This window comes from Canis aureus, chromosome 22 (genome assembly GCF_053574225.1).
Source record: "Canis aureus isolate CA01 chromosome 22, VMU_Caureus_v.1.0, whole genome shotgun sequence".
Classification (NCBI taxonomy): Eukaryota; Metazoa; Chordata; class Mammalia; order Carnivora; family Canidae; genus Canis; species Canis aureus.
This window is the reverse complement of record NC_135632.1, coordinates 19214270-19229617: the sequence shown is the minus strand read 5'-3', so window position 1 is coordinate 19229617 and position 15348 is coordinate 19214270. Positions and strand designations below refer to the sequence as shown.

Here is a 15348-nt window from a genome sequence, read left to right as displayed (position 1 = left end):
GAATATATATATAGGATAAATTCCTGGGAGTAGAGCTGCTTGGTCAGAGGCATACACATTAGAATTTGGACCGCCATTCCCAAATTACTCTGAAGGTGGTGTGACTGGTCCATCGCTATGCATGTGTAGGCACACGTTGTAGTCGTGTTGCACACACACTCTGTGCTTGCTCTTTCCACGAACATCACATTCAGCACGTTTTCCATGTGAATTTTCTGATTACTGTTTTATGCAACTTTAAAAATTATTTAAGTAAAAAAAATCATTTAAGTCTAGTTTGTTAAAGAATTCAAACAACACAGAAATATGTAAAGTGAGAGGTACATGTTCTCTGCTCTCACCCATGTCACTCAGGAGGTTTCCTCTGGCGGGTTTGACATTTAATCTTCCAGTCATTGTGTGATACCAATGCTCAGAGGCACAATGGAACTGTACTGTGCTTACCATTCTGCATGTGGCTTGTCTTCACTGAGAAGTATATTGAGACATCTTTTCATATTAGTACATGGGGATCTACTTCATTTTTAAAGAAGATGCATAATAAGTGAATTTATTGATGTGCCAAAATATATGTAACCATTCTCCTACTAATAGATATATTCTTTGCTTTCCAGACTTACCACTACAAATCATGCTGTAGTGAACAAATCTGTGTATATCCCAATTCCCATTTTAATAGCTGAATTCCTAAGCTACCATACTGATGTCTTATAATATATTAAATCATCTCCTATTTTGGGGTAATTAGATCATTTCTATTTTTAGGCTGTTTCCACTTGTTTTTGATGATGATGTTCATTGATTCATTCATTCATTCAGTGAATACTTATTGAACATTGACTATGTGCCAGTGCTGGCCTCATTGCTGGAATGTAGCAGGGAAGTCCCTGTCCTCATAGAAGCATATCCTCTAGCTGGGGAGACAGGCTATAAACAAGTAAACAAATGAGATATTTTCAGTTGGTGGTATGTGTTATGAACAAAGCACACTAGAGCATACATGGACATGGAGGTGGAGGTATGTCACTTTAGGTGGAGAGAGAGGCTGGGGGCAGCCCAGGTGGCTCAGCAGTTTAGTGCCACCTTCAGCCCAGGGCGTGATCCTGGAGACCTGGGATCAAGTCCCATGTTGGGCTCTCTGCATGGAGCCTGCTTCTCCCTCTGCCTGTGTCTCTGCCTCTCTATCTCTGGTCTCTCATGAATAAATAGATAAAATCTTTAAAAAACAGAGAGAGAGACAGAGAGAGAGAGAGAGAGAGAGAGAGACTGATTATGAGGCTGTTGCCCTAGTCCAGATGTTGCTATGAACTGTTTTACGTATATAATTGTTTTCTTCCTTGAAATTATTTTTTGGAATCCATTCAGAGGAATAAATGAAAGGGTATGAACGTTTTGTTTATCTCTTGAGGGTGTACTGCCAAAGTATTTTCCAAAAGCTTTGAAACAAAGTACAGTTTCCACAGCCACATATGTGAGACCACCATTTTCCCTGCAGCCTCATTGGCTGTGCTGCCCTTCACAAGATGGGTGAGTTGTCTGACCTAGAGGGGTACATGAGTTGCTCTACATTACATAGAACAGAAAGAGGGGAACAGAACCTATTACCCCTTCTACATCTCCAGATGCTCACACTTGGCACTTTCTGATACATTTACTTCATAGAATGGCCCTGGGCTTTGGAGCCAGCCCTACCGTGTGAACTGGGGTAAGTTACAGAACGCTAGCAGGGACTCAATATATCGCAATTATAACGTGACTGTTTTCTGAAGTCAGTACTTTCCTCCATAATGTGAGCCAATGCCAAGAGCAAATTGTGAAACACATTTTGTTTCCAGTTACCACCCAGATCCCTTCTGTGCTGTTCTCTTCCGGCACCTCCCCCTCATCCTGCCGGGGTCCTGGCACTCTGCCTTCCTCCTGGCAGCTGCGCCAAGGTACGTGCTAACATAGCTAGTGGCTTAACACATGAGGCTCCTCCCTTTCCCTTCCCAAGAAAAAGATTTTAATCTTCCCTGAGGCTTTCTGGAAACAATGCCGTAATCTGGACTCTAAAAAGAATGATTTTAATGGTGGTAATTTTAGTCACTAAGGCATACATCAAATCTCAGGATGTTGGCATCTGCCGTCTTGGCCAACGTGCAAAGCCAACGCCAGGAAAGCAAGAGAGGCCAGAATTGGTGATTTCATCTTCACTGTTGTCTCCTAAGCTTGTCCTTATATTTTCATTTCCAGGAGAGGCCCTCCCTCTGGCACTGGCCCTGTTTGCATTTTTTGGCTTCACGCTGATGCTTGTGGTTATGCCCCTTTCCGTCTGGAAAATGGGCCGGCTACTCCGGTACTCCTGTTGCCCCGTGGTGGTGCTCCCTGACACCTTGGTAATGCTATTTTTTTCTCCATTCAGCATGACACTTACCAGATGTACTTTGAGCCTTAGCCTGGCATGGGTACACATTCTATGGCTTTATAAGCATTTGCACAAAGAGAAGAGGAGTCATAGGAATCACTTCTAATTAGAGGGGCTGGGAGATAACCCCTTTCTCTGGGGAGTGGTACCCTTCCTCAGGCTCCCGTCAGGCCACTGATGCTTGCCCTTAGGACCTGGCACAGGCAAGAGAGTAGGTGTGTTACACCACCCAGGATGTTCAACATTTCGAGTCATGCACAGTCTTACTCTTCTAGACTGGCCTGCAAGGATTCTTGGTCCCTTGCCGTAATTAAAACAGCAGCTACATCCAATAATATGTCCCAACCCAACATATTCAGTTCATGTGCCAGGAGCATCATTGGTTCTCAGGGCAAAGTACATGTGTGTGAAGCATGGACAGTGGACACTAGGCCACAGGTTTGAGTCTCCTGGTCACTAGGTCCTATGCCCATCCCAGGGTGGGAGAAAAGCAAAAGCAGGCCTCCAGCAGCTACCTTTGTTCTATTTTTCTACCTCCTGGGCCCTCCATCCACCCCAGACCTCAATACACAAGGCAGCACAAAACAAAACAAAGCAAAGCAACAACAAATGAAAACAAACCCATCCTTGTCACCTCAGGGATTTCTCACAGTTCTCTCCTGGGAAGAGGGAGTTAGCAGTCAGTTTCTCCAAGACAACTAGAACCAGAACTGCCTGTAGTTCCTTATCAGCCTGGAGTCACTCTTGTGATATCTGCATGGCTCTGAGAGTACAGGCTATGTTCTCCCTACACAGGGAAGTAATCCTCCCTGGGACCTACTCTCCAGGACACCCCTTCACCTTGTTATCCTAACACTAGCTCTCTTTATCTTTCCAGCACTTCTACATAGTCCTAACTTTATCTGACACTAGTGCAGAGTTAAACAACAGGCACTGATCTAAGGTTTTATGTATATTGACTCATTTCATTTTCCCTCTTCCATAATTGCTTACCAATGTGCGTTTCATCAGCACCCTGCTAGCCCACTCTGAATGACTAAATGGTTAACCATGAAGGCACCGTAGTGTGGTGAACACCGGGGGTATGGCAGGCCTTTCCCCTTCAGCAAGAACCTGAGGGGTTCAGAGTTTCCAGGACCATTAAAGGACTCATATTCTGCATTTGTTGGAGTAGTGTTTTATAAATATCAGTTGTGTTAAAATGTTTGATAATCCTGTTCAGATATTTTGGTGTAGTTTTATTAGTTATTAAGGCAAGACAACAAAATCTCTAACTAGGAGTGTGGATGTGTCTGTTTCTATGTTTGTTAACTTTTCCTTCATATATTTTGATGCTCTGTTTCAGTTGCCTACATATTTGACATGTCTTCTTCAGTAATTGAGTCCTTTATCATCACGAAATATCCCTCTTTATCTCTAGCAATATTCCTTATCCTGATAACAATATTGCTCTTCATCGTTTACTGTTTGTACGGCATATCTTCCATATTTTTACTTTACACATATCTGTGTCCTCGTATTTATTTATTTTAAAGATTTTATTTATTTATTCATGACAGACACACAGAGAGAGGCAGAGGGAGAAGCAGGTTCCTTGCAAGAAGCCCGATACGGGACTCGATCCCAGATCCTGGGATCACTCCCTGAGCCCAAGGCAGGCACTCAACTGCTGAGCTTCCCAGGTGTCCCCTGTGTCCTCATATTTAAAGTATGTCTCTTATAGCTGTATATGTTGGTCTTAAAATTTTTTTAAATCCATTCCAATAATGTCTTCCATTTAATTGGAATGTTTAGTCCATTAACACTTAACCCTGAAACTCTCACTTTCTAACTTTTGTGTTTGTACCCATATCTGTCACTGTTTGTGGCACCAAGAGAGACTTGCCCTCAGACAAGGAGCTGTGAAACTCACCAGTGATGTTACCTTCTTCCAAGTGTCAACTTTTGGTTGCTTACCAGTGACTTAGGGAAGTTGATTTTATATATATATATATATATATATATATATATATATATAAAATCAACTTATATTTTGATCAGGTTTTTAAAGTTGTTATCTGTAGGAGGATTGGCCTGATTGGTGCTCCTCCACCATAAGCAGAAGCAGCACCTTGCAATAAAAGAAGATGTCCTGGACCAATCCAAAATGATAACGGTAGGGAAGCATCCCTGGCTGAGATGGTCACAAGCTCTTTTCCACACGTGGTAAAAAATTCAGCCTTCCTCAACTGAACTCCATCAAATTAGTTACCTTTTGTGCTATTGCTCTCCATTCTGTTACTCATGCTTACCTTCTACTCACAGGGTATTCCATTTCTAACCCTCTTTCATTTTTCTTCTTCTGGGTCTACATTCAGCAGCCCAGTAGAAGTTCTTCCCTATGTCAGGATCAGGGGACTAGGACCCTGCCAGGACCTATAGTGAGTGATGGCTAAGGGCCAGGGAGAGAACCATATAAAGTGTCCATTACTTATAGAATTTCAAGTGCACAGAAGAGCCCTCAAATGGCAAGATATCCTAAGGATCCTAATGCATTATGAGCCACACTCTAAACATAGCTCTTGGAGAAAACCAGACAACTTTAAAGGAGACTAGAAACAGGGATATTCTGTAACAGTATGACCACTTTCATCCATGGAAGATTGGTACAACTACCCTTGACTATCTTTTGCTTCTCTGTTCTCCTTACCCTCCTCCTTACACTGTTGTAGTGTCTTTCCTATGTACATTTCTTTCCATAAGGTTTTAAATTTTTATTATTTCTCCCTCAATTTTTTTAAGTGGACAATTTCTCTGAGTATATGCATTTCCCATAGTGCTGTACGAGAAATTGATCACTAGTGTCCATTAAATCCCACACAGATTCTGGAACTATATGTTACCACTGCCCTCTACTCTGCCTCAGCCTTGGCTTTAGCTCAGCCTAGCTGCACTTCAATGTTTGCCTTAGTTATAGATAATCCTCTAAAGTATTAAAAAGCAACTTCTAGCCATCCTTGCAAGACCCACGCATCTTTCCAATTAAACCATGGAAAATTACCAAGTAGAAATCCTTGACAATTCTTCAAAAATCCCTATTGAGTTCATAAGTGTTTAATTTATCTGTTTGGATTAAACATTTCATGTCTACATCTATAATTTCACGGTCGGTGATGGTTGCACTCAGAAATACACCATTAAGATTTTCTTTCCATTCAAATTTATATCACCAAGTAACAGTCTAAAGCAAAAATATATATGCAAAGAAAATTATATCAAGAATGCTCAGTGTACAGTCCCTATTTTAAAGTGTTATTTCTTTTCCTTTTCTTTTATCCATAATTGCTTTATGGGAATGGAGGCTTTGCTGCTAAAGGGTCTTCCTTTCTTTTCTGTGACTCACTTTATTCTTTCTCTTTTTGCTGTCACATTCCACTGTAATGTAGGTAGCAAGCATAAAGATGGCCCCAAGTTAGTCATTCTTCAATGCATCATCCCGTTTGGCTTTGTGTACTTCATAGAAAGTAGAGTTTGTGAGCTCAGATAAATCTGGGGACCAGACAGGTACCAAAAGAAAAAGTGTGCGCCACAGTGAATATAATTCTATAGGGAGAGATGGTAGGGACCATGGCAAACATGTTATAGCTAAAGAAGGCAGCTGTTTTTTGGCTCTAGCATGTTGTTGCTGAGAGGAAATGTGAGCCAATGCTACCAGAGCTCCAAGTTTTGTTTTGTTTTGTTTTTTTCTTTTTTAAAAAAGAAAGTTTTATTATAATTACAACTAGATGAATTGCCTGAATCACCTGCAATATCTGGCCATGATTGCGTACGGTAGTGTAGAGTCTAAAATCAGAGGTGATTCATAAATCCTAGATTCATAAGTTTTTTTTTTAAAGAGGTTTATCTATTTATTTTAGAGAGAGTGGAAGAGAGTGCATGTGCATGGCGAGGGGGCGGGGTGCAGAGGGAGAGAGAGAGAATGCCAAGCAGACTTCCCACTGACTGCAGAGCCTGGCATGGGGCCTGATCTCACAACTCCAAGATCATGACCTGAGCCAAAATCAAGAGCCAGATTCCCAATGGACTGAGCCATCTAGGTGCCCCGCCAGATCTCCACATTTTATTTTTATTTTATTTATTTTTTAAGTTTATTTTTTTAAAAGATTTTATTTATTTATTGATTCATGAGAGACACACAGAGAGAGGCAGAGACATAGGCAGAAGGAGAAGCAGGCTCCCTGCAGAGAGCCTGACATGGGACTCGATCCCAGGACCCCAGGACCATGACCTGAGCCAAAGGCAGACATTCAACCACTGAGCCACCAGGCATCCCAAGATCTCCACCTTTTAAATGAGAAACCAGAGATCCAAATGTTTATGTGAAATCTCCTGATTTTTAAATGTTGAAAAGTAATTCAAATAAAAAAAATCAATTGAATCTTGCTTGAAAGTTTATTCTAACCTATGGGATAGCAGTTTTATACCTTCTGAACTTCTGAGATTATATATTTTACTTTCATGTTCTAAAACTACACTGTCTAATATGGTAGCCACTATCCATATGTGACTATTAAGCACTTGAAATGTAGCTAGTCCAAATTGAGATGTACTGTAAATATAAAATACACAATGGATTTTGAAAAACTCATTTCATTAATATTTTTATATAGATTGTAAGTTACAATAATACTTTATTTATTTTTAAAAAATATTCTATTTATTTATTTGACAGAGAGAGAGAAAGCGTGCACAAGCAGGGGGAGGGAGAGGGAGAAGCAGGCTCCTTGCTGAGCAGAGAGCCAGATGCGGGGCTCCCAGCACCCCGGGATCATGACCCGAGCTGAAGGCAGATTCTTAATGGACTGAGCCATCCAGGTGCCCCTAAAATAATATTTTAATAATAAAATACATTATTAAAATTAATTTCACCTGTTTCTTTTTACTTTTTAAAATGTACTACTAGAGAATTTTAAATCATCTATAGAGCTCAAATTATGTTCCCACTGGACAGCATTTCTCTAGAGTTAAAAAAAATCAAATATAAACACTGCAGATTTAGGTAGCTAGTATCCTAAGAACCTGACTGGACCAGCAGCAATGAATTGGTGGTCGGCTCCCCACTGAAACTCCCCATTAGTGACTCCTGCATGTACATTGTCCTCCCCTGTTACTTGCTCATGAACACCACAGCTGCCTCTTTACAAACAGGGAACAAGGGCACCTGGCTCCATGAAGCTAAATCTCCCAGGACTGAGGTGGAGAACCCATTGGGCCTATTTGCTGTGTCCATGTGCCCCTCTTTGGAGAATTGACAGGAAGGGCCATGGAAAATAAGAACCTAATGAGTTTGGTGGAAGTGGGCAGGCTAGTAACAGTGGGGAGAGTCCCTCTGAAATGCTGACACCTGCATTTTTATAGTCAGTTAGGGTTACATATTGCCATTGTTGGGAGAAGACGGTAGGAACATGAATATGAGTGGGAAGGGGCTCCTGTTTGTGGTGTGTCACCTCTGGACTGGGCCCCCTTCCATGTGTTATACACTGAGCATCTCATTGCAGGTCATTATTTTCAGAGTTCTCTGCTGGAAGGTTAGACTTTTGGCCAGAATTAAATTCTGGGCTTTTGTGGGGCAACTGATATAGCACGGCCCCCAGAGATCTGCTGGTCAGTAAACTGGAGAATAATTAGAGTAAATATTGGAAGCTCCTGAACCAGTGGTTAGAATCATCTTTGTTTTTTTTTTTTTTTTCTCCTCCGCGGCTTAAAAATTAATCAAGTAGCTGGGATTTCTGCAACATTCTCTGTAATTGTGACTACTACTTTACTGCTACTACCATTCCGCTAATGAATTTTAATGAAAATTATTTTTTTTTTCAGAAAATAACCAATTCACCCCAGAAGTTAATCAGCTGCAGAAAGGAAGAGGTGGAAGCCTGTGCCACAGCTGTGCTGTCTTCTGAGGAGCCTTTCAGGTCCTGGATCTAGCAGGCTGGGAGAGGGCCCAGTTGAAACTGAGAATCCAGTTGGCATGGCACAGAAGCTGTGAGGGGAAAAACCCAGTATCTGTTTACCTCCATGGACAAAGGACAAGAAAACAAGCAGAGCCTGCTGTGTCCATGTCTAGAAGCAACTGTCAGAGGCAGAGTGGTTTGGTGGACAGAGTGCTGAGTTGGGGGTGGGTCAGGAGATGTGACCTCTAGAACTAGGTTGCTCTGCCATTCACCGACTGAATGACCCTGGAGAAAGTGGCTTGGTTTCTTTGGTCTTCAGTTTTCTCATCTATGAAATAGGAGAATTAACCATACAACTGTTAAACCACACACACACACACACACACACACACACACACACACACAGCTCTTGCAGAGCTTTGGGAAACTGGCAGCACTGTATATTGTTATTAGTTCAACTTTTCTGCAGAGCAATATATAAATTGTAACAAGAATGATAAAAACTCTTTCCACCAGTTGGCTTGGAGACCCCACTTCCCTAGAGTAAACCTTGATGAGGAAAGGAATGATGGGTATGAAGTGTTGACTTCACTTCGACCCAAAATGCCTGTGCAGAGGCAAATGGCTCGGCCAGCTCTATAATACATGACCTAGAAGGAGGCCACAGGCTCATGGAAGATGGGACATGCTGTGCATACATAAGATGTTGTAAAGGGGAAATAATGTGTGCACACTCAAGGCAGCAGGTAACATGTATGTGTATGAGGAGAGGAGAATGCAGAAGGATGTCAATAATAAACGTGGTGTTTGCTGTGTTCCTTTTACCTGCAGCATTGTTAAAGTATAGAATGAAAAATAAAAAGGGGTCACCTTCGGTAAGCTTTTTGGTTTCTTCCAAAAATGTGGTCTTTAGTTACATCATCAACCGTATGTCCAAAGAGGCTCCTGAAGGCCACCATTGGTCAGGAGTTGTTGGGTGACCCCAGGTAGGGGATGGGGAAGGGAAAGAGTGGCAGGAAGATTCCTGAGAACCCTGACCAATGCAGTAGTCAAAGCCTCACCTGGTCAGAGTGCCTCTGGATCTTCCTAGAGGCCTTGCTCCACAAGAAATCCCTTTGGGTATCTCTCCTCTTTAAGACCGCTCACTCAGGGTGTCCTCAGCCCCTTCTAGCATGTTCATCCAGGATCTACCTCTGGAAGCCTCTTCCCACCCCTCTCCCTACCAGGTGAGGAAGAGTCAGGGTTGGAGAGAGAAATTTCTTGAGAAGTGAAGGGATTGATGGGCAAGGCCTTTGCCTCCATTTTTTAGACCCCAGCCTTGGAGCCTCTGAGTTGGTTTATCTCCACCAACTTCCTGGACCCCTTCCAGCCAGCCCAGAGCTGGGGACAATCTAACTTCTTCAACCATGTGTTTCTCCTACAAGATTTGGGTCTTCACCCCCCTCCCTACCCAGTGGGGCCTCAAGGAGCCAGATGGTGTAGACTCTCTAGGAGGATGATATTGCTGAAAATCTTTTCCTTTGTACCATTTTGTATGCTTCTGTGTTGTTCGACTCTTTTATGAAGAGTATATGTTAATTTTATATTTAGCCTGAACTGGAAACATTTTCAGTTTGCAAAAATAAAGGCCATGCTACTATACTGGTCATCACTCTCCCTTGTCCCATTTCCTTGCTGCTCCATGCGGGGGCTGCGGTCCTTCTGCCACCTGTCCAGGCCTAGAACCCAGAAATCACCCTTTGTTTCCCTCTGTTTGAGTCCCTCTCACAATTTGTCCCAGAGCCCATCCATTCCTGTTGGCATTTTTTGTTTGTAAACACTTCTCTGGATTATTCTGTTGTCTTCTCAGTTCCCACACATGCATTTAACTGAGGTCCAGCCATGCATCAGACACTGAGCTTGTTCCCCATAGTAGGAGGGCTACCTCTGTAGCTGGAGTGCTTATATCTTGACTCCTCGGGCCTTCTCTCCTTTTATCCCCATCACCTAGCTCTTTAAACTGTGACACTTTAAGAAGTGAAAAGGAGCCCAGTTAGTAACTACAACAGAACAGGAAGACCAACCATGTTTGCACTCAACCCCATAGAGTGCCCTCACCCCCAGAATCAAGCCCAGCTTCCTTAGCCCTGCCCTCAGGGAACAAATGCCAGAGTCCAGTGAACAAAACCACCTATTTTATGAGGTTTACATTTCCACAGGGGAAAGGGAAAATAATAATAACAAAATAATACAAAATCAAATAATGGTAGTAATTCTTATTTGTAAGTGAATTATCTGGTATATTAGGAGTGTATCAGACCCATGAAAAATGAAAAGGTAGAGCAGAAAATGGGGGTGGGGGCAGGTTGCAGCCTCCTCTAAATAAACAACTGGACCACAACTATGTCAGTTATATTCTTATATAGCTGCACAGGGTGGGGAGGTTACCAGTGGCTCTAGAAGAGATGAATTTGGCAAAAAATTGGCAGTCTAAAACAAAAACTTAATTTAGTATTTGTACTGTTTGTATGGATAGTGTATTTTTGAGAGGGGAGGGTTTGGTTTCGGAGCTGTTCTCTTAAGTTGTCAGAATAAGTAAATAATTATGTTTATTTTGATAGGAACCTAGATTTCAGGATTAGTGAAAGGGAAGGCCAATTGGACTAAAAAATTTGAGTAGGAGCCATGTATTGTTAGAACTGAATTGAACATATTAATATGAAGTCATGCCTTTGTAAAACATTTACTTTAAAGTATATTTCTTTTCTGGCTTCCCCCCATCTAAATGGCTCAGTAGCAACGTTACCTCAATGCATATAATGCACCCTAATGCCTACATTATGGTTTCTAATGTTATTTTTCTCCCAAAAGGAGCCAGGGTTTCTTGGAACAATGTCTGATTCCATGTCTGGTCTGGGGCAAAAGAGTATGAGGCAATCTCATAACACCTAACGCCTTACTGGGCCAGAAGCAAAGCTTAAAATAACCAGGGCATTTGAAATCTAAAAGGGTCCCCACCACCGAAAGTTGGCACAGTGTGAGAGCATCAAAATGAGAATATCGACTGACATTAGTACATTTGAAATGTCACGAATCCATAACAACACATAAAAAGAGCAAAGCTAATACAGTGAATTCTCAGAAAACATGAATAGAATGCATTTCAACTCAGTCTCGTTATGCAGTCGTGTTGGGCTTTATTGACTCACCACACCAATGAAGAATACTATGAAGAATAGTGAATGTACACACCTCAATCAGAAGGCATCTTTCTCCACTGCCACCAGTCCTTGGCTCAAGCAGCAACCCTTGGAGACCTGCAACAGCCTCTTTACTGGTTGCCCTCTACTTCCAGTCCTTTCTCACTTGCCTAACTCCTTGCCTATCTCCCGTCCTGCCAGGGGTTCCCAGTAATGTGCCTTTATTTTCCTTTTACAGAGGTTTTGTAGATTGAGTTTGCGTGTCTAGCCTCTGTGCTACCCTTCCCCATCTTATATATATATGTATGTATATATATAATACATCTCATATATATGTATATTTTCTGTATGCCTTTTTTTTTTTTTTTTTTTTAATCCTTCGGCTAATTCTCTGTGGATGCAGAGCTCTCAGTTTCCTTTGAATCTGGCCGGACTTGATTGATCCCTTCAGGGAACTTTTCGCAAAGCTTCTGGAGCCCCTTTGGAAGGGGGACCTCATTAAGTCCGCGGGTGTCTGGCGCCACCTTGTGTTGAGTGGTGGAAAAGGTCCTTCTGTTCCCACGGAGCCAAGGGATCTTAGTTTCCTGGATGGAGAAAGGAAAATTCAGACAAGTTTCCTAGAATGAGAACTCAACTACAAAATCTCCATGGGCTTCGCCCCTAACAAACATCCACTACTACTAGTGGATTCAGAATTTAGTGGCCGCCATATCCGCACTCTGGCCCTGTCTCCAGCATCATTAGGGGCTTCTTTGGGCCTGCCTGGCTCTGCCTCCCTACTGGGCCCTTGGCCTCTGCCTCACTCTTTCCTGTGTCCAGCTTTCCTCTGCGCTGTCCTTCCTTATCTATTAAAAAAAAAGAGTTTTTGAATTTTTGTTTTTCCTGTCTGTCATTTCTAGCCTATCCCTGGACTAGACTGACTTTCTAGGGTGTTCCTCAGGCCATATGAGGGGGTAGTTCATAAGAGGGTAGTCATATTAAACCACTGTGGCACCTACTCTGTGAAATTTGAAACTGGCATACAAGAGTTGACCCCAATTACAGTTTTGTCTTGTGGGTTCCAGGGACCATCAGGTTCTCATGCATCTAACAAAAACAAAAACAAAAACAAAAACAAAACAAAACAAAACAAAAAAACATTCTTGCCTGAAGTGGGAGAATGCACATGTGGGAGCAGGAGGCTCCCAAAAGGAAGATGCAGCCCCTCTTGCCTCCCTCAGTGAGGAGCTGCAAGCCCAAGAGGGGTTGCAAAACCCCATTAAGGATCCTGGAGGAAAAACTGAGCAGGAGTGTTCTTGGGTATCTGCAAAGAGCCCCAGGAGCAAAAGCACAAACCCTCTTACTGTGAAGGAGGTACATGCCTCTGGTTCCTCCATTGGACTCCTTTTGGGAAATTTTAAAAACTACTTAAAAAGGGGGATCCCTGGATGGCTCAGCGGTTTAGCGCCACCTTCAGCCCGGGGCGTGATCCTGGCTCCCTGCATGGAGCCTACTTCTCCCTCTGCCTGTGTCTCTGCCTCTTTCTCTCTCTCTCTCTCATGAATAAATAAATAAATAAAATCTTAAAAAAAAAAAAACTACTTAAAAAGTCCTGGCTGTTAAAAAAAAAAGAGTGTCTGTACAAACCTCAGTAACTTCTACATTTTGCTCCTGTACTTTAAGCCACTCGTCTATGAAGTGGCCCCCATGCCTCCTCATTTCCTGGAGATGCCAGCATATCTCTACCAAAGTGCCTTGGTATAAGATTAAGCCTACAGATGACATCTTAGGTTTCTAGCCTTAGGAAATCATACCCCAGAACTAGGGCCTTCTGATGTCATCACACCGACAGTATCAAGGCTAAAGGGCCTTCACAGGTGAAGCTCATGTCACGAAGTTAACTCTCCATTCTCTCCTTTCACGTTTGAGTCTTGCTGTTGGGAATAGATCAAAATGGAATAGCTCCCTCTCCTCAGATTAAGCCTAGATTATGGAGGATTGCCAATGGGGTGAAGAATTACTGTATTTTAAATGAAGAGTTTTAAGTTAGCAGATGGCAGCAGATTACAGCAGATGCTGTAATTTAAATACATGTAACTGTAAGCAGTTCCATTTCAGTTCAGGAGAGAAAACTGTCAGGAAAAAGGATTTGTCTCCTTCCTTCCTTTCCCTCATCTTTCCCCCTTATTTCTTCCTTCTTTCCTTCCTTCCTTTTCTCCCTCCCTCTCTTTCTTCCTTTTATTCTTTTTTTCTAACAAAGTTTTAAACTCTGAAGGAGAAGTTTAATCTGGGGTTGGCAAAGATAAGGCACAAGTTGAAGAACTGATAGGTAGGAGCTTGGTCCTGAGGTGTGGTTCTGAACATGCAGGTGCTAGAGATGTGTGTTAGCAGGGTGTATGCCAGAGGTGGAGCCCACTCTTTCCTTTGGCTAATGACTCATTTAAAAAAAAAATCACATCCTCCAAAAACATTTATTACAAAATCAGAGTTTTTGATTAGGTACCATTTTTTAAAAAGATTTTTATTTATTTGAAGGGGGGAGAGAAAAAAAATAAAAGTAAAAGAAGGGGAGAGAGAGAGAGAGAGAGAGAAAGAACAAGAGCAGGGGTAGGAGAAGCAGACTCCTCACGGAGGAGGGAGCCCCATGTGGGCTCAATCCCAGGCCGCTGAGATGGTGACCTGATTGGAAGGCAGACACTTAACTGACTGGGCTGCCCAGGTGCCTGAATTAGATACCATTTAAGACTTTAAAAAGGTATTAACAATATTGAAAATTGAAACCAGATAATGCATATTTTTACCTTAAATTCAAAGAATGCGGTTTTGTGACTTACTTGAAGTCATAAATGCAGCTACAACAGAATGCAAAGTCAGGAATTTAGAGCATGATATATTTGATTCTGGGGCAGAATTTGGATATCTCCTGTTACATTAACTAGTTGTGTCCTATGAGGCAGTGTACTATGATTTTTAAACACTGATAGCTTTTATGAACCAGTTCTATGAGAAAATAATCTGGAAATTTTATGAATTTGTAAAATTTTCTACTTGAAATTTCTGAGAATGGTTAGAAGTGAAATAATCTGATAACATTTTTTCAGTCATGAAAAGATTGTGATATAATTTGATATATCTGGTAATATATTTTTATTTTTATTTTATTTTATTTTATTTTATTTTTATTTTTAAAAAAGATTTATTTATTTATTTGAGAGAGAGAGAGAGAGAGAGAGAGAGGTGGGGGGGGGCAGAAGGAGAGAGAGTCCTAAGTGGACTCCACGCTAGGCTCAAAGCAAAGCACAGGGCTAGATCTCCCAACTCTGAGATCATGACCTGAGCCTAAACCAAGAGTCAGCCACTTAACTGTGCCACCCAGGCATCCCTGGTTATGTATTTTAAATTTAAACTTATTGAAGTATATCTATGTTGCATTTTATGACCTTCTTATTTGGCTTTGGCAAGTTTGAGTTTTATATAGAATGAAGGTAATTGGTAACTGTGTTTTCCAAAGACTTCAGAGAATTTGGAGTTCTAGTCTCTGTTAATCAATAATTAAAATAAGGACAGTATAATGTATATGAAGCCAAACCTGAATTTTGACCCCTAAGTCAAAGGGATTTCTAGTAAAATCTTAAGGTACTGCATTTAGAGGTAATGTTCTTGGATAATCGTAGAGAATTTGATCCCCAGGCAGCCCGGGTGGCTCAGTGGTTTAGCACTGCCTTTGGTCCAGGGCATGATCCTGGAGACCCGGAATCGAGAGCCACATCAAGCTCCCTGCATGGAGCCTGCTTCTCCCTCTGCCTGTGTCTCTGCCTCTCTCTCTCTCTCTCTCTCTCTCTCTGCGTCTCTCATG

At 41.9% G+C, this 15348-nt stretch overlaps 1 protein-coding gene across 5 annotated transcripts in view; it reads left to right on the top strand.

Moving 5' to 3' along the window:
• Positions 1–9982, top strand: part of IL20RB (interleukin 20 receptor subunit beta) — a 37492-nt gene extending 27510 nt beyond the window's left edge. For 3 of the 5 annotated variants that reach the window (XM_077865014.1, XM_077865016.1, XM_077865018.1), the window contains 2 exons: positions 2233–2375; positions 8261–9982. In XM_077865014.1, coding sequence (XP_077721140.1) covers positions 2233–2375; positions 8261–8368 — 251 coding nt within the window. In that variant the 3' untranslated portion in view covers positions 8369–9982. Of the gene's footprint in view, positions 1–2232; positions 2376–7115; positions 7259–8260 lie in introns of all 5 variants that reach the window. The other 2 variants (XM_077865015.1, XM_077865017.1) reach the window with 2 other exon arrangements.
• The last annotated feature ends 5366 nt before the right edge of the window (positions 9983–15348 follow it).